General features: G+C 32.0%; 1 protein-coding gene across 1 annotated transcript in view; it reads right to left on the bottom strand.

Annotated features, from left to right (window-relative positions):
• The window catches only part of SLC16A7 (solute carrier family 16 member 7), a 30,798-nt gene extending 12,657 nt beyond the window's left edge, over positions 1 to 18,141 (bottom strand). Inside the window, exon 1 of the mRNA XM_011358177.1 lies at positions 17,928 to 18,141. Within this exon, the coding sequence (XP_011356479.1) occupies positions 17,928 to 18,141 (214 nt within the window). The remainder of the gene's footprint in view (positions 1 to 17,927) is intronic.
• Between the last annotated feature and the right edge of the window lie 2,559 nt (positions 18,142 to 20,700).

Raw genomic sequence — 20,700 nt, 5'->3', positions numbered from 1 at the left:
AATTTATACTTGACATTCTCTGCTCTTTGGAATAACGTTTAAGTAGATTTTAAAAAATTACTATATTTGCAAAAACTGTTAGTTCCCTACCCAAGAGCCATGCCTTCTGTCTTCTTCCTAACTGAATCCTGATTTTGCTTTATACCTAACCTCTGCCGTGAGAGCGCATGCCTAATATCTGGGGAGTGAATCATAAGAACTATAAGCCAATCATGATAGGACAATTGCCATTACCAAATATTGGTTTGAACATAAGCATTTGGAGACAATTTACATAAGGTGAAGTTTTCCAGAGACTTCTTAGAAAGTATTTCTTCAGTCTTGTAAAGCAATATAGAGCCTCTCCATATTTTCATGACAATGATGCCCGGAAGTTCCATAATCATCTTTGGACCATGAAGAGGGCTTGAAGATTAGACAGATACTTAAGCTCTTGATTAGATCAAAGAGCCAATAAATCAGCTAAGTCAGGAGCTGCCTTAAAATTTCCTTATTAGTTTACCGATGGACACTGGATTCTTATCTACTTACAGTTTAAAATATCCCAACTAATATGATAATAGAAAAAATTCAATTCTACTAAAAATTTCATAAAATCTGTTAATATCATCTCACACTAAAAAGTAGTTAACATGAACTAAATACTTTCTTTTCCTCTAAAGCTTGAAAGTTTACTTAGTTTCAAATAATTATCTCAGTGTGATCTAACTATAGAACATTAAAAAGTGATTCTGACATTTTCCCCCATTTGTTCTACACAATTAAATGTTGGAATAGTTCAATCCCAACAGGATTTTTGAAATATGGATATATAATTCAGAATGCATCTGTCTTAGGTAACTAATAAACAATATGACCATTTCCAGATGATGCTAAAATGTTTCTGTTCATGGATAGTTTTCCCTCATAATTTTTGTTGTACATAGAAGATTGCATGAAGTTCTATGAAATTTTATATTCTTTCCTTCCATCATATTCTTCAAAATTAGGTTTAAATAACACTGCCATAATGCATTCCATGAACCCATCTGTCTAATGTAATCCTCCAAGCTTTTAATTGCTATACTACATTGTTCCTATTTTTCTTAAGATAGCAATAATATTCTACCTTGTGGTATACTTATTTGCATATTTGCATTAATCACTAGAGCTTCAACTCTTAGAAGGGAGGAGTGTAATTTTATTCATAAGAGACATAATTTATTTCACATAGGAGATAGTAATTATTTTAAATTTAGATTAAATTGTTTTCTAAGCTGATTTAGAATTGTCATATGATGCTACCATCACTTAATTGGCATGATATCAGTATTTAATAGAGAAGACAAAGTTTTATGAGGATATTTAATCTACTAAGTTCCTTTCTCTTATCTAAACCACAAATAAACAAATAATACAACATATATGCCATATTAAAGGTCATTTTAGATATGTGTATATGATCACTATCCATCTTAACTCGTCTTTAAAAGTACCTTGGTTTATGAGTAAAGATGTTTTAAGGAAACAAAATTTCTAACTAAAGTTATGAGGTCCACTCATCCCAACATTCTTACCACGATCTACTACAGTATATAATGTATATATAGGGTAGCTATAGATGTATCTGTATATGGCTGTGTGTTGTTTTGAATGCAAGGAACATAATACCAAGAGAATGTACTAATATTCTTTGTGCACCTTTTACATAAGTTCTAGTATATTATAAAGTACTATGGAGTAATAACAATTAGTATTCACTGCTTACTTCAGGAAAGTAATAATAACAAATATTTAAACAAGTCCTCCCTTGGTTAATTCTCTTGGTGAACAACTGTGCATCCATTTTCTTCTGCTTCTTCTTTTGGATTCCTTGAAGGAGTCTACTTTTCACTGGGCAGCCACATGCTCAGAGAATTAAACTCTATAATGAGGTAGGAATCAATTCTATTTTACTGAGAGAGCCAATCATGGAAATCTCATTCACTCTCCATTGCATGATTTAGGGCTAGGCTTACATTACAATTTTGGCCAATGAGACATGAGTGGAAATCTTCCCAGTGATTTCTGGGAAAGCTCTACTTTTCTTAAAGAGATACAAAGAAATCATTAACTATTGTCTTGTATGCTATATTGTCTTGAACCACATCAACCATCTTGTGAACATAAAGAGAACTGGCCTGAAGAAAAAACTAGCATAGTAGACAGTAATTATTGGAAGTAAAATAGTTGCTTTAATATTTAACAGAAAAATCCATGTACGATGTTACCAAATATTTAACTAATGATAATGAAGACATTAACCAATCCACTTCCTGCTTCATATCCTTTTACTGTATCTTAATGTAGGTTTATTATGAAGTTAAGCAGCTTAAGCTTCAGAGCCTTGCACTTGCAGGACCCTTTCAAGGTCCTGGGAGTGCCTAGAGATGTATTCACAAGGTCATATGTTTAGCAAAATCTGAAAAGACGCTTTTATATTTTTTTCTCAAAAAAGTTTCTTTCAAATTTTATGATATTTCAGGGACTACAAAATCTATAACTACTTCTAGAAATGCCAGTATATTTTGGCTGCGATATAAACAAATGTTTGAGTTTAGACTTAGTTTCACAAAACCTGTCTGGATTGTTTTGTTCTTGGACTAGTAATCTTATTTGTGTACTTCTTAGCAACCATAATCAATTAATATGATTTACAGAATTGGAAAAATCCAGGTGCTAACAAAAACATAATTTTAGTTTCTCTGTGACCACTGCAAACAGAGGCAATCTATTTCTGTTCCATAAATAACACTCATTAGAGTGTTATCCTAATAACAGATTGTAAGAACATCTTCTTCCATAAAACCCCTAATTATTATGCTGTCTACTTTGTCAATATTCTTTAAAGGAAAACCAAAATAATTTTTGCTAGACTCACTCAGGTGCATGATCAAGAATGCCAACATGGCTAGAACTAAACTGATATACTCTTAAGATGCTCTTGATGACTATGACAATAGTAATAATATGCTAACTTAATCTGCTTTGGCTCGGCTCAACATTAAATATCAAAAACATCTTCTCATTCTTCTGAGCTTTCTTTAGACTTTAACTACTTTGAGGGTTCCAAATCCAAAATTTCAGACTAGAATTTTTTAATGACTATCAAACAGGACAAACGAGCCCTTTTTAGCACTTTCGACTCTGTATATCACTGACACTTCAAATCAGTTGAGTCACAAATATTGTTTCATTTGAGCCTCTGAAATAAAATTTGCTCTGCTCGTTTTCCTGATTTCATTCAATATCACTATCCATTCAATCAAGCCAGAAAGTTAGACATCATCCTAGATTACTCCTTGTGTTTCATAGCTGACATCAAATTAATTACAAGGTATTACCAATTCTATTTCTTAAATATATCATTTCCTTCTTTTCATCTTTGCTCTGTTTCCTTACATGAAGTTCACACGACCTTTTACTGGACACAAATAGATGACCAGAGTGGTCTTTCAAAGAGCATATTATAGATCATGGTTTTTCTCTTAAAACTCTTAACTGACTGCCTATCAGCTTCAAAATTGATTAAATACTTTAAAAGGAGATATAGCCCATTCATTCTGCTACCAGTCTTCAATTTCACAATTTTTCACAATTTTTTTTTACGTTTTTCATGGTCTACTATCTTTGTGAATGCTGTTCTTTTAATATATCTTATAAATATTGAGAGTATACCATGTTTTAACATAATTCTAGACATTAACGATACAGAAAAAAAACAAAAGAAAATTAAACTTCCTATTCTCCTAGCATATCCATTCTAATCCTTTCTGCTTGGAATGCCTTCCTTGCCAACATAGATGGTTGACACTGGCTTGGGGAAGAGAGAATGGGATGTTACTAAGCAATATACGTAAAGTTTCAGTTAAACAAGATAAATAAGTTCTAGAAATCTGCTATCCAGCACTGTACGTATGGTTAACAATACTGTATGACATAAAAAGTTAAGAGGGTAGCTCTCATGTTGTGTTCTCACCACAATAAAATAAAATTTTATTTAAAAAAATTTTTTTTAATTAAAATAATTAAAACCTGCAGGAGAAAATAAAATGATGAGGATGGAGAATCTGAGTGAGGATATAGCACAGAGTAATTCTTCCAGAGAGTTGTTTGAGCCATTGCATCTTTGTTAGGGTATGATATTCATTTTGACTGGTACTACCTTTCTACCTTTGAAAAGTATGGCTAAACAAGTATGGCTAAACAGACATCATATCTAATAGCCAAAGTGGTGCTATTGTTTGAAATAATTTAATCCTCTAATTTGATGAATTTGGGGAAGTTTTCAAAGCAAAAAGTCTTCCTATTGTTGACATACCTCACTTTGCAAATGAGTTCGAATGCATTCTTTGTCTTGTTGCCAACAGCAAGCTGCCCTTCTCAGATTTCTGATAATGTCACCAGTTAGTCATTAGAACTGCAGTAGTCATTTGATGTTGACTAAGATTAACTTCCTTAAAGTTTAGTAAGAAATTGTCATTAACTGAAATTCATGATTACCTATCTAACTGAGGAGTATCTATCTCCAAGCTGCTCAGCTACCCTATTCCACTCAAATTATATGCAATTGCTATTTTAATTTTTTTCCAAATCTCCTAAAATTTAAGCCTCTCTTTCTCCTACTCTGCCATTATTCAGCATATGACCTCAAACTACTCACTTGAAGAACACAGAAAACATCAAGCAAGAAATACTTCAACCTCCAGTGAACAATTGCATGTTTAAATTCATGTTTGAATATAATGCAAAACCAACAGGGCCACAGTCTCTCATTTAAAAACACCCTTGTGTTTACCTGTGATCAAGCACAGTGTATAATGTGTCACACAGCATGATGTTACATAGAATTAGCAGACTTCTAACTTAATCTCATCTTATTGCAACCTTTTTTCTTTTGAAATGAGTATATTTTCCTATCTGACATCAAGAAATAAAACCCATCAGAAACAGAACTCTTATTCCCTGTGAACTGTTGTAAAGTGGCTTCATTCTTTCTAATGGCTGCAATGCATCATAAACTCAAAATAAATTAGTGGCCATTAAGCCAGAGGCTCCCCACCATTTGTATTATAAATGATGCTTAGACATCAGGCATTACTGGAATCACCTGTCATCTGAAGAGCGATATTGATATCTTAAGCCAAAGCACATTAAAATGATCCAGTGAAGTACACTGACTTCAGGAAGGATATTCATATATTGCTTGTGATGAGAATAATACTTATATTTCCTAGTAGCAAAAAACATTTCTTCAAAAATAAAAACTATATTTTTGAGGTAGAAATTAAATACGGCTCAAATTAATAGGACTTTTCAGGAACCTCATAGTAGTATACTATTTATACCGCCGCAGTTTGCCATCTAAATCACAAAGCACACAGACAGCATTTAAAATGTATTCCTGAGTTATAAAATACAATTTTGCATTCATTTTTGTATTATGTTTTCAACTCTTTTCAAGTAATCTAGCTCTCCCACTGTCTGAGATTCCCCATACCACTCCTTCTGTCCTCAAAACACCTATCCTCCCTCTGCCAGAATCTACCTCTTCACAGTCAGCTTGTGGTGACACCAGAGAAGTCATCACCAGGGACCAGATCAATTTTTCGTGACTGAAAACCCCACTCTACCTGAATATGCACTCTTATTCCTTCTCAATACAACATTTATATCCACTTCATATTTCCAATGATCTCACTAACAGAATTGTAAAACTCAGTATCAGTTGGCTAAAGTTCCTTTGTCACGGGACGTAGTGTTAGGATAGATATAGATAATTTTGTCTCATGACCACTCCTTTTGAATATAATTTTTATTTGAATAATTAAATGGATTTAGTACGATTACTATAACAGCCTAGAGTTCCTTCCTTATTATTTAAAGTAACTTCGCATATCTCTATTCTGATCCATTTATGCATTGGCCATTAAGTGTAAATCTCTGGACAATCTTATTTCAAAATATTGTATCACAAAGTTTTTAAATTTTTTTCAGAGATGTAAGTAATGATTATTGAGTGGTGCGCTTTTGGAGGAGTTGAATTGTGGGTGCTAGATCTTAGGACAGGAAGAAGAAGCAGAACCTGAACATTCACGGTTAACAACCCAGACAGCCTAGAGGTGGGGGATCCAAGACTAGAAGTCAGATTTCCTGGTGCCCAGTTATCTGTAGCCTTTTAACTTTGAATGTTATTTCTTAACTTGCTCACTATTAACAGAGTCATGAAATCTCGTGGATCAGAAATTGGCCAAAAAGATTTTAGATGATATATTTCAATATCCAAATGCAGTGAGAATAGTGATAAGATTGTCTGTCAATCTATACCTAAAAACTTTAAATATTCATGATGCAAAATAGTTTAAAATATTGGTAAAAGAACATACACTTTGGCTAACTGAAAATAGCCATTCTTTATATTTCAAAGGCCTTTCCCCAAAGAGTTCCAAGTTGCTTTAATTTTCTACATGGACACCATTGGAGTTTAGAGAAGCAATCTGGAACTCCAAAGTCTAAGGCAACCGAAATTAGCCACATGGACTCATTCCTCACTACAACTTAGATAACTTTAAACACGGTCAAAGGAAAAATAAAATTGAGGTGAAAAAATACTTTTGAACTCTACCCACAAACTGATAGTTTTGATCTCTTCCTCATATCCCAAACTTGATTGAAATGGTTTAGTCTACATTCTTTCTGTGGTCTGCTGAGACCACACTAAATACAATGTGGCAAACTGTTCTGTTTTGAACAGTGCCAAGTAAACTGTCAACACTCAAAAAATAAATGATAAAAATAGGAACATGTGGGAGTCAGTTCAGGGAGAAATAAGCGAAATGTCTAAAAGGCTAAGGGACTTATTTATGAGATATGATTAAGAGGAAAAAAAATAAGTAGCTTGGTCAAACAATACTAAGGAGGGTGATGGAATAACTGCTAGTATTTTTTGCAAGGCTTAAACATGTTGAAAACTAAAAGATTATTCACCAAATAGGATAGTAATAATAATCACTTTAGACCTTACATTTCTTCAGTACAATTTTCAAAATACATCTCACTTATCTCGGAGTGTAATTAAATAGTACAGAAATTATTTTAAATCTATAAAATTTTTTGTGGTGAAAATAATTTGACTAAGGGCAGTTATTTCTAATGGAACAATGTTATGTACTATTTTCAATAGGAAAAATGAGAATTGACCCAACAAGGAGAAATAATCCTGAGAGATGACACCACAAAAGCCCAGAAGTCAGGAGCAGATGCCTTCAGTCCTACCACTGTTACTCTCTATGTGGCTTTTGGAAAACTCATAACTTTCTTAAATCATTTTTTATCTGTAAAGTAAAGCAGCAGTCAAGTGGAAGAGACTTTCCTTCACTTTGTAAATGTGAATGAATTCACAAAATTATGATTCAAAGTGTGAAATGTTTCTTTAAATAATATTAAATTATATGGATTTGGAAATGGATTCTAGCTGTTTAATGATAAACTATACCAATAACGTGATACACTAAGTACTCATCAGCTACATTCTATCCCTTCATTTATGAATATTAGCAAAAATATTCCCTTTATCTCTGTGATTAAAGATGAATGTGTTCTTAAGGGAAAGCATTTATTCAATAATATTGGTATACTATAATTCTTGGGCACTGGAATATCAATAGCTATCATTTTTTGAGTAATTCAATACATAGTAGGAAGCATGGTATAGTACGCTTTGCAAAATTTATCTAATTTACCTATATTTCATAAACTAAAAATTTTCTATTTTCACCTTCATTTCACAAGCAAAAAGAACCTATATGGGACTTTGTTATTGCTATATTCTTAAATGCACACATTCCATATACATCTGAATTTCAAAGAAATTATTCCTACAATGCAAAAATATCTCCACCATCTCTTGAAATATACTTTTAATAAAAACATTCTCATGACATCATTAACTAGTTAATAATGCTCTATATAATTAAATTACAGAGTCACATTGGTGTCTTAAATTCTAGCCCTATTCTATTTTACAGCTTGGCAAACATCTCAGATATAAGGACACAACTGATTCCAGCAAGTCTACCACAAATTCTATCATATAGAACATATGATATATTTAATTGGGCAGTAATACATCAGATTAGCAAGGTCAATGATAATTTTTATTTCTATAATTGATATAAAAATCTGAAGACTAACCTCAGGATAAAATTGAGATGTGCTTTTTTAAAAACATATTGTATATATTAATGTTATTATTCTTATTTAATAACTTTTTTCTTTCTGCATACATATATGCATTTGAAAATTGATATTAAACTATGACAACAAGCTAAGCTTTCAGGGGAGACATCTGATATGCTCTTTGGCTGGTATGAAAGGTGAAACAGCATCCTGCTTTACCACATTAACAGTATCATTTATTCCACTGTCATCTAATCCTCAGTACTAGAATAAGAGATGGACACAAAAGCTGTATTCTATTGATGATCTACAAAAAGCTACTCTGTACTTCCATGGTCTTTCAGGCCTTCCTATTCCAAAGTTTTCTTGGAACATGTACATGACTGCTTAGAAGCTGATGAGCTATCTATAATATTTGTCATATATAAAGATTTATATATATACACATTATATATTACATGTAATGATATTATTTATAAATATATTTTTATCTCCACAATTAAAATTTTCACTGTCGGCTTTTATGACCTGCATGCCTGTTTAGAAATGAAAAGAGAAGGATTTATACAATATTCTCTAACTATAAGCAGAATACTACTTAGATACATGAAAAGAAAGGCAATAGAAAAATTTTAAAAAGCTGTGCAAACAGAAAACAGTTAAAAACAAATAACGATTGTTTTAGAATTTTGTCATAGAAAATAGCTGAAGGGTTTCAGAACTTGTAAGAGAATTTTCTGCATATTTATATTGTGACCTCATAATATCACAGATTCAATCATTTTTACTTCCCTTTCTTCCTCATTGGATGAAACTACAGGTCAGGGATCACGTCTTTTTCATCTTTGTATATCAATGTTTAGCATAATTCCTGGTACATGGCAGGAGCTCAATACATGTTTATGAAATGAAATAAAAAATATGAAGTAATGTGGGTTCTAAGAAAGGAAGTGACTTCTGAAAAATCACACTATTATACAGTAGCATAGCTAGGCATAGAACTCAGTCTTTCACAGCTTATGTTAGAATTATTACAATAATTTTGATAATGATCCATTTGCTCATTCCTTCAAAAAATATTAAGCACCTACTACTGCCAGGGCATATTTTAGTGACATAAGAAGTTTGTACTATCATGACTGTTCCTTTTTAATAATAGAAAGGTATATTTCTATTAACATGAGAACTAATTATGCCTTCATAAGACTATATTCTATTTCAAGAAAACAGACCAAGTTCATGAATGTGTGCTACAAGGAAAAAAAAAAGTGACCTAATAAGAAATTTTAGTCAACTACAAATACATAAGTAACAATAACATAAGAAAATTCCAAACTAGGACAAATCTATTGTCCTTCTAATTCTGTGTTCTTTTGACAGCAATGCCATAATGGATTTGATGGACAATATGGCTGTTGCACATTACCTCAACCTGAAGATTAGGAAAGAAAAAAATGGGGAATAGTGGTAAGAAATTCTTATATCACTAAAACATGAAAGTGAACAGAAATATGAACTTTAATTAAAGTCAAGAGTATTAGTCCAATTTATAATATTTCCTTGAAAATTAATATGCTATTTCATTCTTAGTAAATTTGTAATTCAACGATCTCCAATATAGCTGGACTGCTAAGAATACAGATTAAATACCTGTGTTTATGTCTAGTTATCATTCATAAATTTATCAAAGCTTCATTTGGTTCTGTTAAAAATTTGGTCTAATTCACTTTTTATTGAGATCATAAATTCTATTGGGTTATCATTCTCTTATATTATAAAATTTACCATTTCAGGTTTCTCTTGGGCCCTATTTTTCCTTCTCCTTTCTCACTGCAATTCCAATATTGTGGAATTTAGTTAACACGTTTATTCACATAATCCATACCCTTCAGGACTTTATATCATTTTATTATCTTTTCTTAGACTTGGTATTTTTAGCTTGTAAAGACAAAATCTAATTTATCTGTCTTGATAGAAGTATTCTCTATTTCAAAAACAACACAAACTCACAAATATGTGTTTTTGATCATTTTAGTTTCTCCATTTTGAATTTTCTCTGGCTGTATTATGTTATTGAGTATGGTACTCCATTTTGTGCACCTATTGTATTAAAATCTCTTAAAAATGCATAGCCGTTCATAGCAAAAGGAGATAAAATGCAATGGTTTCTCAGCAGTTACAATGAATTTTGTGAGTTATTTATTCTCACATAAGATAGATTTTTCTCAGCCTATTGTATTAAAAAGATAAGAAAGGTGGAGAAAGAAACCTAGAAGATAGAACATAAAGCATGGAATAAAAGTTAAACCATCAAACCTAGACAATGTCGAAAAGAAATACAGACAAAATTTTGCCTAAGTAATAGAAAGATGAATCTTTTAATTTCTATAATTATTTTAGGTCGAAATCTAAGGCAACATTGGCATATGATACTTTCTTACCTTCTTAATCCATTTTTCATAGTTTCCATGCTGGAGATGCTGTCCAGGTATTTGGATAATTTTGAATTTTCAAAACACCTTAAATAAGCTCAACGCTAGAACACTACGTCAAAATACACAAATTTAGATGACACATATGTTAGCCCAGATAACCACACTGTTCTTTCTTGTGTTTAATTAGGGGAGTTGAAAAGAATCAACAGAGTTCAGAACTAGATACTCATGAAAAAATGCATGAACATTTTATTTATAAGGAATTGAAGCAGAGATATATTGAGTAACTTGCCAGAACTACACAGCTAGTAAGTGGTAGTGTGGGAATCTCAACATAGCAAAGTCCAAGTCCATGCCCAAACCACTCTACCTCTGAAAAGAAAAAAAAAGAAAAAGAAAAAGAAAAAAAGCGGGGGCTTCTTTTGTTTAGGAATTTAGTCCACAAAAACTGTTTTTCACCATTGAAAGTGGAATTTTCACTTAAAAACCAATGATCATGCACTACAAAGGAAAAAGCGAAACAAACTGCCAGTGGAAAAAAAGGAACACCTCTTAAAAAATACACAACAAAAAAAAAATTACAGTTGGATGCTCATAAATATTATATAGGTATCACTGAAGATAAAACTAATATTCAAATGGTTAGTTAATTTAATTTGGGTCTTATTAAATTCATTCTAAGGTAAAAAAATATGACAGCTAAAGCAATAAAAAAGTATTGTCTGAAACCAAACAGAAATTTGGGTTCTTTCCAAGAAGCTTTTTTGCCACTGCTACTGATTCCCCAAAGAAGAATGAATGCCAAAAATATATAAAACAAAAAGCATTTCTATGTTCAAATTTGTTTCTTCATAAGTAGATAAATTTTTTTTAAAACCTATATACAATAATTATTTAACATTAATGGCTATTTCATTCATTTTTACCTAGGAGAATAAAATTAGTCAAAGAGACAAAATAAGAGGTCACAGATATGAATTTAAAAACAAACTGAATAAAAACAATTTCCTTTTTTCTCCCAGAAGCATATTTTGGAATGTTAATAGTATGCATGGACCATGCTATTTTATCAGGGAAAGCAATTTCGTAAGTACTCAAGAATCGCCTCAGGCTTCCAGTTCAATTGTGTTTGAAATAATATGGAAGCCATCTTTAAGGAGCAGAGGTTATACTGCCCCTGAAAAGTTTTATCCAGCTTCTAAAACAGATCATGTTTAATTTAAGGAACACCTCTAAGTAACATTTTTGCTACAACATAAAAGTACTTAATATCGTTTCTTGATAGGAGCAGTGTTCATGAGAAAAGCTTTCTCATTTTATCTGAGTAATCTCATTGAACTTGTTATTCTTTGTCTGAAAAGGCAAAATTAACTCTACATAGATATTTTAAGTGTATTTTACACCAATCATGAAATACTCCTTGTACCAAGAAGGATTTGGAAGGTTAATGACAACCTCTAAGTGTTCACAATCACTCTAAATGTGGATATTAAAATTCTACCCTTTGAATACTTCTGATAAAGGAAAAAAAAAAAACAAAGTTTGTCCCGGATAAGAAGAGACAAAGACTATACAGAGGCTTTGAAAAGTTCCTCAATCTCTAGATCCATATCCACTCTTTGGAAGATGATAGACGTCTGAAACATTGAGACAGATCTCTGTTTCAAAAAATAGTTTCTGTAGCCTAGTTCTTTCCCCAAGCCAAATAAGTAACCATCACATGGATTTCACAACTCTCATTTCCATAGCACATACCATTTACTCTTTCCACTAGTATTACAATATCTTATACTAGTAGAAAAAAAAAATTTCAAATATTTTTAACTTACTCTATGATTTTCTTTTCCCTCCTAATTAAAAAAAAAAAACTAAAAAGATGCTTTCATGATTTTGGTCTATAGATGGTTCTTATGCTTCTGTATCAATGCAAGTCATGAACGTGAACATTGTGTTATCTAGTGGAAGTTTGGAAAAATTAAAAGAAACTCCAAAAGAAACTGACACATATATAATATTTTTCCTTTTGTTTCCCTTTGTTCATTATCTAGATTTCACTCATAGTTTTATTTACAGATTTTTTTTTACTCATCACTTGAAGAGAATTGATGAGTCTAAAGTATTTTCAGAGTTCTATTTACTGGATTTATTCTTCAGCCTTCCAAGAATGCACATTCACTGCTGGGGTGCTGAGATAGTATAAAGCTTGCTTCCATTCGGTCTCTCGCATGAATTTCTAATCTAATTATAGGTTACATAAGCGATGAGGCCAAAGAACAGAAACCAACATAATACTATAGTCATTAGACATTCCCAGAATATTCAGAGCACATTTTAATCAGAACAACGAAGGCTATGGAGCATCACTTTAGCATCAGTCTTCAAAAATCTATCAAAGCTTTACACTTAATGCTGTCCAAGTGACTAGTGACTAAATGTATCCATTATTACTTAAATAGCGAGAGAAAGTTGTATTATTTTAGTAAGAACCAGTAAAATCCAGGGTGATAATCAAAGTCTATCTACATAAATGCTAATGTAAATTAGCTTTGTGGTTGTGCAGACTTGTCCCAGTCCCAGAAACAACAAATGAAACAACTATAATAAAAATATTGGGTAACCCCAAATCTTTTTACACAGCACAGGAAACTAATTCTATCAGAGAAAAAGTCTACAGGTATGATTGATCCTCATTACCTTGAATTCCATATTATCTAACTTGCTTATTCACTGAAATTTATTCATAACCTCCAAATCAAAACTCGCAGTGCTTTTTCAGTCATACATGGAGATGTGCATAGTGGGGGAAAACTGGAACCACCTGACATGCACTTTCCCACCTGAGGGCCATTCTCTCTCATGTCAAATCTGGAAGTGAAACATGAGATTGAGATGCTGGTAATCATCTTCCCTGTATCAGGGAGAGGATATCAAAATAAATAAAGCTACCCCACTGGAAAAAGCAGAGCAGGGAGGAGAGAGAGAAATGTGATAGGCAAACAGAAATCACTGGTACTAGTTGACCTGGAAGGCACTGGTACTTGTGCTGCTCCTCTGATTCAAATGCAGGAACATTTCTGTTTAGACCTAAAAGGCTTTGAATCAGGTTTCTGTCATTTGCAACAAAAATACATCTGCATAAAATATGTAATAATATAATAATATGTTTTAGAGAAATTTTAAGACAAAAACCAGAAGAGATATTCTTGCCAGGCCATATATTAATAACTAGGTTCTTTATATAAGTCAGTAAGTGAAATGTTCACTATCTAAAGCACACATATAGAAAAAAAAAAAGGATTCAATAAAATTTCTTAAATTTTTGTCTGCTGAAAATAACATTTAATTATAATCCAATATTATTTGGACTAGATTATCAGCCCTTCATAGGGAAAGTATCTCCTGGAAAACTTTCACAGGTCTAAGCATATTTGTGATCTGTCCTTGATCTCTGCCTCCTTCCACTCCTGTCTTGAGAGGGACAAAGGGACCTCTAATCATAGAAAGCTGAATGGGCATGATTTGATCCCTACATCTGTGCCTCTTACTTTTATTCCAATGAAAACTGGCAGTGATGATTTCCACTTATACCTCTTTTTATATTTGAGATACTGAAGCCTTCCTCTTCTCTAACAGAGATCAGAAGAAGTAACAAACATATCGCCAAACTTCTTATGACATAGTATATACTAAATGACATTCCGTAGTCTGTTCTAGTTCCCACCTATAATTTACATAATTATTATTATACTTAAACAACAATCTAAGCCTTCCTGCAAGGTGAGCCAAAGATCTTCCCTTTGTAGCCATGTCCTATGGAATAAGGTTGCTGCAGTAGGGAAGAGGGAAAAGGAAGATGAGCACCAGCTAGAATTGCCTTATCCAGGTGTCCAGTGATGACATACATCCTTGCACTCACATTTCATAGGTCAGAACTTGTCACTTGGTCACACACAACCTAAGTGTAAAGAAGCTGGGAAATACATAGAAGCTCATGGCTAGATAGTGAGCATAATGGTTTCCCCCATATCGTACTGTATTTCCTAGGAAAACTTTAGCAATATCTATGTTCATGGATGGAAAAATAATCTACCATGGCATAGGTTTAAGGGGGTACCCAACCTGCTTGCTCAGGACTGTCCAAGTAGTTTCAAGTTACTGGTACTTTCTGGTTTATGTAAAGCTAAGATGAAAGCCCTACCTATTTCAAACATAGGAATGGGCTTATTTTTATTATTGCTTCTAAGATACAGCCTTATATGACTTAATAGTTTCCTTTATTATGCAAAATATTTAGAGCACAAAGCAAAATAATACAATGTGCTTATTTACACCTAAAAACAATAGAAAAATACACCTTGTATATTACAGCCACCATCCTCCTATGCCTAAAACATTTTGCTTCTTGACCCCCAGTAATATAAACCCAGTGGTCTAATGCTTGGTCCCTTCATAGTGTAGTCCCATCACAAAACCATCATCATTACTTTAGCACAATTGGCAGTCACTGCTCACAGAAAATAAAAAGTTACTATGGAGACAAAGACAATTCTCCTCTCTATAATGGTTGATTCTTCCAAGACATAACAGATATTACCAGAAGAATAACATGAGGCACTCACAGAGATTGGTGGTCCCAAATCTGTGTTCGGTAATTATTTAGCTAACCATGTTCACATTATTTTTTGTTAGAGTAACAAAGATAAACATTGTACTAAAAGGTAATCCTATGTAATCACTGTTTACAAAATAAATCTCTATATCCATCTAAACAATGGAAAGTTTAAATTGTAATATGTTTTTTACTTCTACTTAGTGCTTTATCAATGGGGTGATCACTCTGCTTGACCTATTTGCTGAAACCCGTTAGAGCACCAGGAGACCATATGGATGGCCAGATGGGTTGTGTAATTTAATGCCATTATTCTAAGAATGAAGTAAAGGATAAACATAATTTGCATTTTTTCTATCCTTCCTGCATACCTTTTATTAGTTTCATTTTTAATTCGGACATCAGACGGGAAAATAATAATACCTTGTTACCAAGGCCCAGATGCCAACTAATTACTACAAGAGACTCCAGCCCTGACATCACAGGCCAGGCCTCTGAACACCCTCTGTCTTACCCAGTGACCCCACCATGGTGATTAATAGCTTGAATACTAAGCCCTAATGAATGTGTCAGATCTTAGATGTTCTCTAAACTAACATAATTAGCATTACATTGAACAGATTATTTCAGTCACATGGCATAGAGAGTCCTATTTCATAGTAAAGTACATACCTTTTCACCTGATGATCTTTGAATTTATTTTATAATCATCAACTTAAAAGGCCCCTATAAATAGAAATCTTTCAAATATTAAAGACAAATTTAAATATTTTTAAATTGAATGTTGCTTTTCTTCTACAAAAGTGAATCCCTATGTTGTACATAGAGTGCAGTGGTTTTCAGAGATGCTTGTTGAAATGCAAGTTTCTGGACTCGACTCTACCAACAGAAATTCTGATAAAAAAGAGTTTGGAATCAGACCCAGGGCTATGCATTTTAACAAGTGATCCATGTTTCAGAAGCAGAAAATGTGGACTACATCTGAAAAAACACTGCCACTTTAGTAGCAGGACAAACATCTGTGTCTTAGAGCATATGAATCGATCAGACTTTTTTGTTCTAAATAGTGTGTTCCTGAAAAATTTATCTGCATCCACCTAAGAGGAATTGTTTTCATACTGAGATTACAGTTTTAAATGTGCCAACATTTTTTTCCTGTGGTTAAAAGATTAAAAACTAATTATCAGGAGAAGACATGGATATTATTTCCAACAAAACATATAAGTGTATGAGGTCTCCATTCAACAGTGGACATGGTACTTAGCAACATGTCTATCTTGTAGGCAGTGGGCCTGGAATTGCTTTTCCACTTTTAAAGGAAATTAATGTAAAATTACTGACAGAAAGTGTAAACACAGAAAGTGGAAAACACATACAGGATTATTGGAATAGCAATTTTTACCTTGGTAGTACCATAAAGAGACAATATCATAGAGAATAATTATTATGTCACTAAACAAGTGACCTTGGTGGATGAAGCACCTGAATTAGGTCTGTAGAAAGCCTGGCCTAGATCTGACTCTGTCACTTTCTAGAGGTAAAGAGGAAGATACGAGAAATCAGAAGACCATAGTGATGAAGCATTTGGTGTCTCAATTTCTATCTACCGCTGATAAGCTGTTTGACTTGGCAAAATGATTTTAACTAGTTCCTCAGCTATAGAAGAGAGAGAAGATAATACTTATTTTATAGCTCATTAAGAGGATTGGGTCATATAACACATAGCAAGCATTTAGAAAGGCCTTAGCTGAAAGTAAATACTAATAGATATCGGGTATTTTTACTAATGGTATAGCTCTGTCACTATGAGCCATATTATCTTCACCTGTAAAGTAAGAAATTACACCACATGATTTGTATGATTTCCTTAAGAGCTTAGATGCTGAGTCTATACCTATCTCTCAAAGTCAAATACGCAGTTGAAAAATGAAAACAAATCTAAATATTTTAAATAATGACTTTTAACAAATCTAGAAGATGGTCTAGTCTGCTGTTCACATTTATTTAAAAAAGATAGATGACATAATAATGCACTAATGCCAATATATATATTTTTAACATTCAGAAGTGACATGGCACATTGATTCATTCATGAATTACATCCTCATTTGAACATTAAATGTAACAAGATAATTGTAAGGTGATCATTTAAATTTTAAAATGTCATATTTAATAACTACTAGAGAGGTAAGAAATTATTTCTATCACACAAACCTGAATAGATCCAGAATGTACATGATAACGCTCTAGTTTTACATCTTAGGATGAAGTACTTCATATACTTCCCGGGCTTATAGATTGTCAACAACTTGAGTTTCTCATTCAGAAGAATTTCTATCAACTGTAGCAATAGTAAGAAATTATACTAATACCATAGTAAATACTTTCTTCCAAATTAAGTGGAAAAGTACCTCTTTTGGAAGTCGCATAATTTAGTAAATCTTACTTTGTGCAAAGAAATCCTCATCCATATAAATATACCAATAAGATCAGAATTATGTAAATAGTTCAAGGCAGTTGAATTACTAAAATTATTAAAAATTTGATTCTAATTATACTTTTAGTTGATTTTAAATGACACTAATATGAAAAACAAGGCTTTAATATACCAAGAAAGTAAGTGTAAAACATTGTGGCATGGAGAAATTGTCTTAACACAGAAATTTATGGATTCCAAAGAACCTTACCTCCTGCGTACATAACAGCCAACATAATCGATGAAATCCATGCAATTTCACTGTAGGTAGTGTTGAATATTTGCTGAATTTCTTTGAAGAACACCGTGATGGCTTTGGGGAATGCGTATGAAAATCCAATGGAGATAAAAGATGCGAAGTCCACTACCCAGCCCCATCCTCCATCAGGAGGTGCAGACTGTGGGGTATCTATGACTACTGGCATTTCTGCTCTTCTTTTTGAAATTCAAGTAACCTATATTAAAATAATGAAACAATGGTTTAAAACATATTTTTATTTTCATATATCACTCTTGACAGTCACCAAAATAGTATTTTTCGGTTGTAACTACAACTATATAATTTTTCATGAATATTATTTTAATACTCTATACTCAAAAAAATATCATAAAATTTACCCCCAAAAATGGAGTGGAGTATGTAACTTTGACTGTTATGGACTAAAACTTGAAAGCATTTAATTTTTTTATGGAAACAAAAATTACTCAAGAAGAAGTTAAGAATTCAGCTCAGTACTGAAGTACTAGCAAAAAATTAAAGCTATCACAATCTGATTTCTAAGTATACAAAAAATGGGGCTATCATCACTTAAAACAATACTTTTTTAATCTAAAATATTTGTGACTTCTGTATACAGAGGTTGAAAAGGACCATTTATTAAATCTGATGAATTATAAAGAATTAAATAATAGGCATATTTTAGAATTTCACTTTTAATCAAGAACACATAAAAATATTTCAGCACACATCTACTTTCTAAACTTATAGGGTTAGAAATTGTATAGTTCTAACAAATTAAGTTAACTTTAATGCACTTCCAAAAAGTGGTACTACCTCTATCAATTTATAAATAATACCTTTCATGTATTTTTATAACAATGAAATTCTCTCAATTGAATGCATGGTATGTTATTGTTTATTAAAAGAAAGGTACATTCTTTTTAGATATTCCTAGGAACACTTAACTGCTAGCTTTATGGTACAGAGTACCCACTACCTGTGGAAGAATGATTTTTCATAATTTAATACAATTGATATTAAATTAAAAACATCTTTATTCCCTAACATCAACTTTTTTTTGTATCCTGCAACTTTATTTAATTCCTTGATTAATTGTAACGGTTTTTTGGTGAAGTCCTTAGGGTTTCTATAATATAAGGTCATGTCATCTGCAAATATAGACCATTTTACTTCTTCTACTCCAATTTGAATGCCTTTGATTTCTTTTTCTTGCCTAAATGCTCTGACCAGGACTTCCAGTACTTAATCACCATTTGTTTGTCCTGATCTATTAACTGATACATGTAGATGACATGAAAAGACTTGTATGTCTTCAATATATTTACAGTTGGCTTTGTAATAATTTTGCTTTTTTAGAAACAACAAGAATTATCTATATATTTAATTTGAAATTAGGCTTCTCCTTGGTCATCAGATAACCCAGCCTGGTAGGTTTATGGTACGTGAGCACTGAAAATAATATCTTTTAAAAAGTATAATACTTAAGAAAGAAAGAAAAAAAGAGACAGGTGGTATATGTTGGTTAAACTAGCTGAAAACAGCAATCAGTCTTCAAAAGTTGTTTAATGAATCTGAATTTGCTGTAGGTATTAAAAAAAAAGAATCTGAATTTATATATTATTGAATTTTGTTATTATAAAGTATAAAGTTTCTTATTGCTCGAAAATATATTTTAAAAAAATCTAGAAGAATACAGAGGAAATAACAAAAGACATTTATATGGTAAACTACTTTTTGCTTTATTATCAGAGTGTAAAAACAATTTTGAGATTTAAAGTCCACTCTCTACAATTTTCCTGCTTTATCAAGGAAAACAAAATCTTTTATTATTAATTTATGAGTTTAAACTATTGTAGCTTTTATCACATCTGCTATAGTACACACTTAGAAATACAACTGGATGTTTTTTCAGTCATTTCAAAAAGCTTAAATAACATTTCTAAATAATCTTAAATTTATATTTAAAGATATATCAATATGAATATTAAGATTTATCAATATTCTAATTATGTTATAAATAGTAATACTGAAATTTACTAATGAGTTACATTGATGATGAGATTTCCATTTTACAGAAAAATTCTATGCTCATCGATAAATGAAGGGGCCTTTAAAAAAAAGGCATTATATCATTGAGCTATTTTTTCTAATTCTCTTTTTTTTGTATTGTTATTTTTTTCATAATTCATCAGTTTATCTCAGCATGTAATCTACTCTTCTCTGTTTCCAGCATACTTACCTGATTTTAATTATAACTGCATACTCCAGATTGCAAATCACTGTTCATATACCTCTCATTTCCATATCACCTATCTGTTCTGTTTCTTCCATATAAACTGATATCTTATTATCTCTTAACTAAATCATTGCAAAGTGAACCCAGAACCAATTAACCTTTAGAAAATTCTACTTCCACGATTGTCACCTGTTCATTATTAACAACTCTTGAGCTGATTAATGGTCAAGATCCAATTCATATACGCTCATTGGCTTCATGTTATTTTCCTGTGCACAATTCTATAATATTTTATACAACTTTTATTTGTGGGCATAATCAAGGAAAGCAGAGTTAAAAGTAAAATTTTACCTGTTGACAGGTGCCTACTTAAAAAGACTTCTTTGGATTATACGTGGAATTCTTAAGCCCAGTCACTATTCCTTGAAGTATGATAATTGAAGGCAATACAAAGGAAGAGAGGTAGAACAGACTCTCGATTATCTAAAGAAATAGAAAAACAAGGGT

The sequence above is a fragment of the Pteropus vampyrus genome, unplaced genomic scaffold (genome assembly GCF_000151845.1).
Source record: "Pteropus vampyrus isolate Shadow unplaced genomic scaffold, Pvam_2.0 Scaffold37, whole genome shotgun sequence".
Classification (NCBI taxonomy): domain Eukaryota; kingdom Metazoa; phylum Chordata; class Mammalia; order Chiroptera; family Pteropodidae; genus Pteropus; species Pteropus vampyrus.
Note: the sequence above shows the minus strand (reverse complement) of the source record. Positions and strands in the feature narration are given on the sequence as shown.